General features: G+C 43.6%; 1 protein-coding gene across 3 annotated transcripts in view; it reads left to right on the top strand.

Annotated features, from left to right (window-relative positions):
* DYNC2H1 (dynein cytoplasmic 2 heavy chain 1) overlaps positions 1–12,727 on the top strand; it is a 694,454-nt gene that overhangs the window by 47,176 nt on the left and 634,551 nt on the right. For all 3 annotated transcript variants that reach the window (XM_077484358.1, XM_077484357.1, XM_077484356.1), the window contains exon 10: positions 12,439–12,563. In XM_077484358.1, the coding sequence (XP_077340484.1) occupies positions 12,439–12,563 (125 nt within the window). The remainder of the gene's footprint in view (positions 1–12,438; positions 12,564–12,727) is intronic.

Below are 12,727 nucleotides of genomic sequence, written 5' to 3'. Positions count from 1 at the left end.
ATTAAAACAGTAATAAACACAGTTCTGGTCATACAAGTGTAACATTTACAACAGGTACAATGAAGGCAGAACACTCAATCCATGTGGTCTAAACTCCTAGTGTACTATAATAATTACATAGATAGATAGGATCAGCCAATTGTGAATTATAACCATAAATCACCAGTATCATATCATTAAGATCACTAACCATTTTCCAGATTTTTGTTGGTCAGATTGTACATTGAGCCTTTTACCATTATATTTAAAAAAGTGCTGTGATGTAGAGTCTGGGCATTCCTTATACTATTCAATTTTAAATTTCAATAAACATGGGTAAAATGAAACAGAATCCTGGTACGTGTACTTATTCACCTATTATGTGACCCTTGTATTATCAACAAGTGTATAAGATCTTTTGTTACAAAAGAAAGGAGCAGTGAGCTTAGCCCAGTAATCTGTCAAGAATTAACTGCATAGGGGCTAAGCCAAAGATTTCCAGCCAGTGATTCCAAATTTCAACCATTTGTTTAAAAAAGACCAAAAAGTTGCAGTGCTATGCTAAAACAATATGCCAAGATCAACCCGATCTTACATAGGGGAGAGCGGCTCTGTGACAGGCCCGTCCCTGAGCAGTGTGCAGAGACGGACCTGTCCTCTGTCTGCTCAGTAGAGATCGCTCCGGCGATCCACGCTGTGCAAGCGTATATCCAACTGATCCGCCCCGTGTGAAAGGACCCATATTGTCAAAAGTATTGGGGCACATGACCTTTAATGGCATCCTAGTGTTAGTCCGTAGGGTTCAATATTGAGTTGGCCTACCCTTTGCAGCTATAACAGCTTCAACTCTTCAGGGAAGCCTGCCCACAAGGTTTAGGACTGTGTCTATAGGAATGTTTAACCATTCCTCCAAAAGCGCATATGTGAGGTCAGGCATGGCTCACAGCCTCCACTCTAATTCATCCTAAAGGTGTTCTAATGGGTTAAGGTCAGGACTCTGTGCTGGCCGATCAAGTTCCTCCACCCCAAACTTTCTCACCCATGTCTTCATGGACCTTGCTTTGTGCACTGGTCAATCATTTGGTGGAGGGGGGATTATGGTGTGGGGTTGTTTTTCAGGGATTGGGCTTGGCCACTTAAGGCATCATCATACTAAGATATTTTGGACAATTTCATGCTCCCAACTTTTTGGGAACAGTTTGGGGATGGCCCCTTCCTGTTCCAACATGACTGCGCACCAGTGCACAAAGCAAGCATGGGCCAACTCATTGTTGAACCCTACAGACTTAGACTGGGATGCCATTAAAGTTCATGTGTGTGTAAAAGCAGGCATCCCAATACTTTTGACAATATAGTGTATGTTAATGTGGGTGTGCACTTTTATCTTAATAAAATGGATGGTTTTAAAAGCTGCTACACTATGGGGTTGTATCCTTTCTTTTCTTCCTATTTATTCTTTTTTTTAGTACTTTTCTCCTGGTCAACTCAAAGGATAAAGCCAGAAACCGAGGCATTAACCTCAAAAGTTCTGACTCGTTTTCAATAATGATCATACAGTATTAATCTGGTAAGCAGTTTGGATGTGTTGGTTGGCACAGTGCTGAAAATAGTTTCACTCACTGGCAAGCACAGACTGAAGTTTGGAATATATGTACAGCTGCATTCACTTGTGTGGTCTTTTGATGGACACTTTTTTGATGGCACAGTTTTAAGTGGATCTGAATTCACCAATTGTTTAATGCTTGTGCAATTTTTACCTGATTAGGGTTTTCAATAAAGGTTTTTTGTGGTTACTTTTATGAATATTTTAGTCACTTTCGCACATGTTTAATATGTTTGAATTATTTATTTGCACAGATATTTTTCTGCTAAGTCTTGGCATAATTTTTGTAGCATAGCGCTGCACCTTTTTGGTCTTTTTTCTTTTTTGCAGATTGTTTGTTGGGTATTAAAAATATTGGTGCCGGCAGCTTTGTTTACTTGATTTTACCCAAGCACATTGGCTTTTAGGTTTTTTTATTTACTATGTGTTTCCACATATAAGTAGGAGCTGTTGGTGAGATCCATTTTTGAGCAATATGTGCTACAAATAATTATCAAGTAATGGCAGTGTGCACATATGGAATAAACTGCTGTTCCTCATCTAAATAGCCTAAATACTTATCTCTTAGGTTCATATTGTAGATTAATGGAAAAAAGGTATTGATGGTGTTCAGAATGCGTATCCAGTATTGAAAAAGTTTTGGACATTTCCAAAGCATATGGATCATTGTACCCGTGTCTACCGCAAATCTCATGCAAAATAACAGTACACAATGATCAACTCGAGAACCAGCAAACCGACAGAATGTTTTTCAACCTGTTGACTCCTGAAAAAATGGTCACCCCCTGCAAAGAGCCTGCACCCCTTCTAGCCAGGCTGTCTGGACTATGTAGAGCGAGATTGAACATACTGTCACCCGTGGGCGCTCTCTCCCCATACTCAATCCTGGATCTTTTGATGTGTTACTAGAGGGCATATATTTGGAGCCCACTGGTTATTATACAGATGTCATTTGGAGTGGGGGAGGTCTTTCATTCTGGGTCTTTGGGCATGATAGTGTGGGAGGATAGGGTTGTCTGGAGGGGCTGAAGGTCTTTCAGGGTGGGGGGTGTCCGCGCGGGTGGTCTGTCAGTGTAGGGGGTGAGGATCTTTCATTCTGGGTAGGTGGTGGTCCATCAATATGGAGGGGTGGATGGCTATTAGTGTGGAGGTGTCCATTTTGGAGGGTCTATCTGGGTGTCAGTCTAGGAGGCTGGGTGGGGGGTCTGTCAATAGAGGGATATCAGTCTGGGATAGTGGGGGTGTCTGTCTGGAGGAAACGATACACAGCGATAAAATACACGCACAAAAAAAAAAATACAAAGATCACTAAGCGCCGGTTTACACCAAAACACGGTGTGGGAGAGGTATGTTTCCCACACCACAGGTGACACTGCTGCCCTTGCGATTTGCATGTGAGTGCCAATGTATTGGTAATGGCACCCCAAACATGAGTTGCAAACTCAGCACCATGCAGTTGCAATGTGTTTTGAGAAAGTAGTGCTTGCACTTATTTTTTCATGTTCCAATGTGATTTTCAGCCTCTTAAAATTAATGGGCTGTCAAAATCGAACCACACTGGAACGTGCAGGATCGCACGGGATTGCACATGTTCTAGTGTTAACTGGCCCTAAACAAAAAAAACGAAACTGCTATAAATACACTCCCTAAATAAACCTTCTCTAAATATAGAGGTAAAAAAGACAAGGTCAATTTTTGTGTTTTTTGTTTTTTTCTCTAAACAGTTTTCTCTGAAGCAGCCTAAGGCTCGGTTCACACAGTAGGCGGCACGACTTGCAGCGCCGCGACCTCAGCGGCGATTTGCAAAACGACTTCTGTATAGAAGTCAATGCAAGTCGCCGCAAAAGTAGTACAGGAACCTTTTTTCTAAGTCGGAACGACTTGAGTCGCTCCTATTAGAACGGTTCCGTAGTACAGAACGGGGCGCAACTTGTCAGGCGGCGAAGTCGCCTGGACAAGTCGCCCCTGTGTGAACCGAGCCTAAAGAGCAAACTGAAAGTTTCTGGACAGCCTAATTTTGGGATGATATCGGTTTAACCAAAATCACTCCATTCATTGCAAGCTGAGATGAAAGGCTTAATTAGAACATCATGGTCATCAACATAACCAGCCACAAGCTAGAGAGTTTATACAGGCAGAGAACAGTAGAGAACAGTAGAAGAAGAGGGGTGGGATGGGAAAACAGGGACACTCTGCGAAGAGAAGACATTTAGGTAAAATAGACCTTTGGCACATTCCTATATGCTAGAGATCTTCATACTTTATGATGATCCAGGATTTTTTTAATTTAGTAACTATAAATCGACTTCAGATAAGCTGTGGCAAACCCAGATGGCAGAAAAAAATAAATGGCATACATTTCTGGGAAGAATTCAGGATATCTAGGATTATTTTATTTAAATGAAAATTTCAATACATTTTTAGGTGAGTATTTCTCTGTTGTGTTGTCCCGTTTACCAGAAAGTAATTTTCGTAAGTCATTTTTGTGACTTGCCATATTTTGCTTCATGTCAGTAAATCAGTTTATGTGAAATCCTAATACAGGTTGATAAGAATATTTGCATTCAGCTGATTGCATTAACTTTAGACCTTTAAATAGATATGTTTTAACGTGTAGAGCAGCGTTTCTCGACCTTTTTGCAGTCACCACACCCTTTAAAAGTATGCACGATCATGAGGCGCCCAGTCTAAGTAAAAAAATATAACTGCTACTTATCAATCGGAAAAAATAGCATTAGCGTATTCCCATCACAGAATTATCTCATCCCATTAGAAGGCCACCCTTCCCCCTCAGAGCTCATCCCAATCACATCAGAGTTCTCATCACAGAGTAACCTTTTTTCATTAGAGCCCTGCCTTAATCCAGCAGCATGGCAGAGGGCACGAGATGGAGCAGGTCTGGATAGAGGCGCACTTCTGTCCTCTTCTGATGGCTGGATCAGTGTCCGGCGTAGCCATGGTGTAGGCAGGACTCTGTTGTGTCCTGGCCCTAGAGGTTCATAGGTTGTTATGATGCTGGTTGCCAGCCCACCTTTACCAGGGCAACCCATTACACCGATTTAGGGAAAATGTGTCCTATGTTAACTGCTCCCCAGTGAGAAACTGCTGGAATAGAGGTTTATGCCTTCAAATGAAGCATGCTTTTTGGTGCTTTCATGAAAAATGGCTTTTACTTTAGGTCAGTTTGAGACCTGTTTAAAGTGGAGCTAAATTTACCTTACTTTCAATGGTCTTCTGGGACTGTGCTAGCAATGTAAGCTGAGCTGCGTATGTCTCGGAAAAGAGGAATAAGCAGTCCGGCATTGTGTATATGATGACTGCACAGGCCCACCCACATTTTGGGAGCATCGGAAAGTGAGGAAGAGCGCTAACTACTGGGGGGCGGGGGGGGGGGAGACTAAGGTAAATATAGCTTATGGGCAGTGGCGGCTGGTGCTGGAAGATTTTGGGGGTGCACAGGTGGGCCACTCCAGGTCCACACTCCCCTACAGTGGTGCCCTCCAGCTGTCACGGCTCCCCTGGTGCCCGACACTGCTCCTTCTGTCTTGACCCGGTCTTCTTTCCAGGTTCTGCGTCTTCCTGTCCTTATTGGGCAGGAAGCCGCTGGTAGTTACTGTTATGAGCTAGGGCTCAGGGTGCAGTGCTCTGCGCCCTGAGGACAATATGAAACTGGCCAATTGGGGCCTCGGGATGTGGTCACATACCTGTGAGGGGGTGACGGACCTGATAGAGACCTGTTGGTCCGGCGCCCCACACAGTGCATGGCCACATAGATGGGATGGGGAGGAGGGGGGCTGCACCCCTTGTGGACCGGCCGCCACTGCTTATGGCTGGTCCATTTTTTTTTTTTTTTTTTAAATAACCTGAGGTTCAGCGTTTAAATGTGCATTTGTCCTTTTTAAAAGAAACTATAATCTTCTTAACCACTTGAAGACTGGCTTGATGCATCTCCTTAGTTTCTGTTAGAAAACGTTTCAAATAAAAAAAATCATTCTTGATAAATTTAAGCCAGTCAGTATTCTGTTACATTTCTTTGGCCAAAAACAAGCAAAAAAATTCATAAAATAAGTGCATATTATCTAGTCTGTGTGAAAGGGCCTACATAAACTATGGTGTAGATAATGTACTCAGTGAAGGGACTGGCCTCAGGTGATACACAGAGATGAAACAAATCCTCCTATCCTCTACATCCATTCAAATTGCTAAATTTCTAAGCTTGTCAGAGATTTCCGAAAAAAATGGGTGAAGAGCTGAAGTTACACTCTGCAGATGTCAGTGAGGAGAACTCTGAGAGCTGATTGGAGAAGGGACACGCCCCCCTCCATACAGCACACAGGACAGAGCTAAGGCTGTGAATGAGCTAGAGGTCCCTCCCATTGCCATTTTTCTCTTGGTGTCAGGAAAACTTGTCAGAAGTGATTCATGCTGATAGCAGAGGAATGAAGCAGCAGACAGAAATTACACTTTGTGCTCTTAATTGAGACAAATACACACTATAGAGGCACATGCTTTGTTCATATTTCATGTCTGGGGTTGACAACCACTTTAGCAACCCTGATGTACTGACTACCTATCTCATTTCTCAAAGCCCCAAAATGCTAGGACAGTACAAACGCCCCCAAAATTAGCCTTTTTGTAAATTAAACACTGCTAAGTATTTAGTAAGATGCATGGGGAGTATTTTGAAGTTGTAATTTTGCCACAATTGTTTGGGAAAATTGAGTAAACAACATTTGAATTTTTTTTCACGAAGGTGTCTTTTAACAAGTTCGTTTTCACACACAGAAGGGGCATACTTAGTTGTACCCTAAAACACATTCTTCCACTCCCATAGAGTATAGGGATTCTATATAGGAATATAGGAAATTCTAAAAAGATTTCCGCACGTCTGATTTCCTGTCTACCTATCACATTTCATAGTTACATAGTCAGGTTGAAAAAAGACACAAGTCCATTAAGTTCAACCAAAATAAATAAATAAATACAATCCTATATACACAAACCTACACCCACAGTTGATCCATAGGAAGGCAAAAACCCCCAGCAGAGCATGCTCCAATTTGCTACAGTAGGGGAAAAAATCCCTTCCTGATCCCCCGAGTGGCAGTCTGATTTTCCCTGGATCAACTTTACCTATAAATGTTAGTACCCAGTTATATTGTCTACATTTATGAAAGAATCCAGGCCCTCTTTAAAGCAATCGACTGAGGTTGCGGAACAGAGAGTTCAGACTAACATACCTTGCATTAAAAACGATCGGGGGGACATTCTCACAGATCCGGTGGCTATCTTGGACACTTTTGTGGACTTCTACAGAACCCTGTATGCTCCTCTCCCGGCTTACAGCTCACTGGAGCTAGACGGGCTGTTGGCGTCCCTGGATGTCCCGGTGCTGTCTGAAAGGGACAGGGACATGTTGGACGCTGATATAACTGAGGAGGACATTGAGAGGGCCATTAGGTCCTTCCCTCCACATAAGTCTCCGGGTCCCGATGGTTTCTGTGTTGAATGGTACAGGGCACATTTAGAGGACTTGGTACCCAGGCTAAAGTGTCTCTTTCACTACTGTATTGAACATAAGTGTCTTCCTGACTCCCTATTAGAGGCGCAGGTTATTCTACTGCCAAAGCCGGGTAAGGATCCCCTGTCATGTTCGTCTTATAGGCCTATAGCACTGCTGAATCAAGATTTGAAAATCTTAACCAAAATTTTGGCTACCAGACTTTCCCAAGTCATCACTACCTTGGTGGACATAGATCAGACGGGATTTATTCCGCAGAAATCTACGGATACCAAATGCGCAGGCTGTTTACTCATCTGCAGGTCGAACATGACAGGACAGGCGAGAGAGTAGTGGTCTCCCTCGACATGGCTAAGGCCTGTAGACTGGCAGTATTTGCTGGCAGTTCTGCGGCACATGGGTTTTGGGGAGGTTTTTGTAACTTGGATTGCCCTACTTTATAGCAACCCCCGGGCGGTTATCAAAATAGGTGCCTTGATCTCCTCTCAGTTTAACGTGGGCAGGGGCACGCGTCAAGGGTGCCCGCTGTCTCCATCCTTATTTGCGTTAGCAATAGAGCCCTTGGCTATAGCTCTGTGGAGGTCCCCTGAGGTTGGAGCTTTGGAGGTAGGGGGTATCAGGGAATGCCTAGCGTTATATGCGGATGATATGCTTCTATTTCTGCAGGACGCGGGGCCCTCCTTGGAGGCTGTGTTTGGGGTGCTTGACACCTTTGCCACATACTCCGGGCTCCGGGTTAATTGGGAGAAGTCGAATGTCATGGCTATTGACGGGGGGCTCGTGCTTTGGCGACCACTAATGTCCCCATTGCATGGGTGCAGGAGTTCAGGTATTTGGGTGTGAGGGTGTCCCCAAGAGTAGGTGATTATATGTCTCTCAACCTTCTTCCATTGCTGGCCAAGGTGAAGGTACAACTGGATGCATGGAAACATTTGCCGCTGTCCCTGATTGGTAGGGTTAACCTACTGAAAATGAAGGTTTTACCAGTGTTTTTATACTTTTTGCGAAACACGCCAGTTTGGATCCCCTGCTCCTTTTTCAGGAGGGTGAACAGTCTGTTCAGTTCGTTTTTGTGGGCCGCTGCACATCCCAGGATAAGTCTCCGTGTTTTACAGGAGCCCTGGGGTCAAGGTGGCTTGGCATTACCGGATCTATTTAAGTATTTTATAGCTGGACAGATGGTGGTCGCCAGGAGATGGTTAACAAGGGATGATGGGGATTCCGCCACGGTACTAGAGGCAGCCCTTATGGGCTCGTATGAGAGCTTATCATACCTGGTGTATAGGGGTCCAGGGGCCTCTCCTTCCCTGACAGTCTCCATGCGAGTAACGATGCGAGCTTGGGACAGGGCGCAGGTCTTGATGAAGCACGGAGGGGGGTGCTGGTCGCCGGACGCCCCTCTCTGGTTCAATCCCAGGCTGCCGCATTTTGGTGCGATTCCTGACCCGGTGATATGGGCCAGGGTTGGCATCAAACAACTCAAGCACATAGTGGGGGGGACTAGGCTATACTCCTTTGATCAACTGAAAACGCAATACAATCTACCGAACTGGTATTTTTTTCGCTACCTCCTGTTGAGACACGCCTTCCTTACCCAGTTCGGTTCTGATGCTTTGGAGCTGGGTGTGTCTCCCCTGGAGAGGGTGCTGCGGACGGGGGACCTTTTGAAGCCCTTGTCCGCGGTCTACAAAGAGCTGTTCGTTGATAGACCCAGTGTGGTACAAAAATGTAGGGACACATGGAGCGCTTTGGTGCCGGACTTTGGGGGGGGAGGACTGGGACGACATGTGGGCCTATCCTTTCCAGACTCTGGTGTCGGCCAGAGATAGACTAATTCAATATAAAATTCTATACAGGGTACACTACACACCTGCAAGGCTAGCTGGAATGTATGGTACGGGTGCGGCGGAGTGTTGGAGGTGTACGGAGGACCGAGCTGGTTTTGATCATATATTCTGGCAGTGCCCACAGATTAGGGACTTTTGGAGGGGAGTGACGGACACCATACAAACAGTCCTCTTGGTGCCGATTCCTCTTACGGTCGCGGTTTGTTTGCTGGGGCTGGTGGAGGAGTTGGCTCCTAGAAGGGCACAAAGGACTATGATATCTCTGTCTTTGTTCTATGCGCGTAAAGCCATCCTGCTATATTGGAAAAAGCCTGAACCGCCTACTGTGTCCTATTGGAAAAGCCTGATCAACAAAGCACTTCCACTTTACAGGGCCACGTACCTTAGTAGGGGATGCTCCAAAAAATTTGAGAAGGTGTGGCAGGGCTGGCTGGACGCCAAAGATACTTTGAATTAGTTTGCTGAGTGGGGAGTGGACTCCTGGATAGCCAATGGGTGCACGGGGCAGTGTGATGCTATGAGACCTATGGGTCTTTCTGTTATACATTCGAAGTCAGGGTGCATCATTACTTTTTGGGGAGCCAGTTTTTCTCTGAGGGATACGGCTGATGTATATGTTCTGTGATTTGCATTTGACTGGGGGGCTGCACAGGGGTATGGGTGGGAGGGGGGGGGGGGTTCTGGGTCATATGTTTATATGTGTTGTTTGTGTTGAAAAACTGTTAATAAAAATAAATTTACAAAAAAAAAAAAAGCAATCGACTGAGCTTGCCAGAACCACCTCTGGACGGAGTCTATTCCACATTTTCACAACTCTTACTGTGAAGAAACCTTTCCATATTTGGAGATAATTTGGAGTATTTATAGACGTAAATAGTGCCCCCTAGTCCTCTGTGAATAATAAGTGAATAATTCAACACCAAGTTCACGATATGGAACACTTATGTATTTGCTAATGTTGATCACATCCCCTCTTAACCACTTGTCGACCGCCGCACGACGATGTACGTCCTATTTTTGAAGAGGGATATCTCGGTAACGGCAGCAGCTGCTGCCACAACCGAGATATCCATCTCTTCAGGCGGTGGTCGGCTGTACAATAACGGTGGTCTCCGCGGCGGATTCGCCGCGAGATCACCGCTATCGGCGGCGGGAGAGGTGCCACCCCCCTCCCACCGCCCTCCCGCACCTTCCGCCGCTTACCGGAGCCGTCGGTAGCGGCGGAGGCGATCGGGTCCTTCCGTCTGCTGGGCATAGAGACAAGTGAGGCTAAGATGGCCCCCACTCGTCTCTATACCATAGGAGGGCGGAAGCGACGTCAAAACGTCTCTTCCGCCCATACCTCTTAAAGGTATATATTTTTTTTAAATGTCAGATTTTCTTTTTTTTTTTTTTTTTTTTTTGCATTTTAGCCCAAATATGAGATCTGAGGACCTTTTGACCCCAGATCTCATATTTAAGAGGACCTGTCATGCTTTTTTCTATTACAAGGGATGTTTACATTCCTTGTAATAGGAATAAAAGTGATCCATTTTATTTATTTTTTTTAAAAAGTGTAAAAATAAATAAAATAAATTAAAATAAATAAGAAAAAAAAAATATTTTTTTTAAAAAACACCCCGTTACGACGAGCTTGCGCACAGAAGCGAGCGCATACGTGAGTAGCGCCCGCATATGAAAACGGTGGTCAAACCACATATGTGAGGTATCGCCGCGATCGGTAGAGCGAGAGCAATAATTATAGCCCTAGACCTCCTCTGTAATGCAAAAAATGCAACCTGTAGAATTTTTTAAATGTCGCTTATGGAGATTTTTGAGGCTAAAAGTTTGACGCCATTCCACGAGCGGGCGCAATTTTGAAGCGTGACATGTTGGGTATCAATTTACTCGGCATACCATTATCTTTCACAGTATAAAAAAAAATTGGGCTAATTTTACTGTTGTCTTATTTTTTTATTCAAAAAAGTGAATTTTTTCCAAAAAAAGTGCGCTTCTAAGACCGCTGCGCAAATACGGTGTGAAAAAAAGTATTTCAATGACCGCCATTTTATTCTCTAGGGTGTTAGAAAAAAAACAATATAAAATGTTTGGGGGTTCTAAGTAATTTTCTAGCAAAAAAAACTGTTTTAAACATGGAAACACCAAGTCTGAAAAAGAGGCCTGGTCCTTAAGTGGTTAATCTCCTCTTCTCAAGAGGGAATAGATTCAGTTTCTCTAATCTTTCCTCATAGCTGAGTTCCTCCATGCCTCTTATCAGTTTGGTTGCCCTTTCCTGATATCCTTTTTGAGAACTGGTGCCCAAAACTGAACAGCATATTCCAGATGAGGTCTTACTAATGATTTGTACAGGGGCAGAATGATATCTCTCTCTCGCTCTGGAGTCCATACCTCTCCTAATACAAGAAAAGACTTTGCTCGCTTTGGAAAGTGCAGCTTGGCATTGCTTGTTTATTATTGAGCTTATGATCCACCAAAACCCCCAGATCCTTCTCCACCATTGATTCCCCTATTTGTACTCCTCCCCCCCCCCCCTAGTATGTATTATTTCTTGAGGCTCTAATGTGCCAGTACAAGAGAAACACCCACAAAATTACCACATTTTGGAAAGCAGATATATGTCCTAATAGACATGGTAAGTCTTTTGAAGATCACATTTTTTGCCACAAGTTTTTGTAAAATGAAGAAGAAAATTTAAATGTATTATTTTTTACACAAGTTAGTCAATTTAATAAGATATTTCTAAAACAAAACATGGGAAATCCATGGCTTTCATACGCATATAATTTTCTGACTACCTGCACTAGGCTGGAGATACTGGCACTAGTGTGGCTAGTGATCAGGGATGTGGGAACACTAGATAGTTCCGTAATGGTGACACCCAGCTTACTCCCCGTCAGCATGGTGACCTCACTGGAATAACTTCACCTTATGTGTTGCGTCCTTACAGGACTTTACCATAGGTTTACTGGACCTTGGTCTCACAAATTGTGATAACCACTGTCCTATGTGATTGCATATGGCAAATGCCAGGTTTATTTTTATTTTTTTAAAGATATACAGGTAAAAGACATCAGCTGCATGAAAATTATCAATATATGTTGAGATATTTTAAAACCTTATTCTGTGTAAAGTAAGTAAATATAATGTACATAGTGGCAGCCATGTTTGCGCTCTAATTTTGCAGGGCCACACAGTGGTTGTACTTTACTGATTTTTCTCACTGTGCAAGCCAATGAGTTAGATGACTGTGTGAAGACCATGCACACTTTCTGTGACTGATGTCTTGTCTTAACGGTTGTTAAAGTGACTCTAAAAAAAGTAAAAGGCAGTGAATGCTTAACTGTTCTGTTGCCCACGCCAGCAAACTTTACTTCTATAAGGATAGAAACTTTGCTTGAAGAATGTTCAGTATTTAACTATTTTATTACTTTATAAATGTATAAAGGACACAATTGTCTTTCTTGGGTTTTCTTTTTTTTTTTTTTTAGAAATTCTATTGGATTTTGAAACACATTGTCATGGCTTACCTGGAGAATCTTCTGGTCCACTGTCAGGCAAGAACCTCCCTGAAGTTGTGAATAATATTGTGTGGGTCCGCCAGCTGCAATTAAAGGTAACATTTTTTCCTAAATGGCCTCTAAACAGTCACATTTGGCTGTCAGGGAGTCCTGTGTCTTGGGTATTGACAACACAGTATGCTGAATATTTTATAATCCATGAAGATGGCCAACTATTTTAGAATTAGGTAGTCTCTGTTTGTGGAAAATATGTGTTTAT

The sequence above is a fragment of the Lithobates pipiens genome, unplaced genomic scaffold (assembly GCF_037356315.1).
Source record: "Lithobates pipiens isolate NorthernLeopardFrog02 unplaced genomic scaffold, aLitPip1_a1.2 Scaffold_16, whole genome shotgun sequence".
NCBI lineage: Eukaryota > Metazoa > Chordata > Amphibia > Anura > Ranidae > Lithobates > Lithobates pipiens.
The sequence above is the reverse complement of the archived record's forward strand: the minus strand, read 5'-3'. Positions and strand labels throughout refer to the sequence as shown.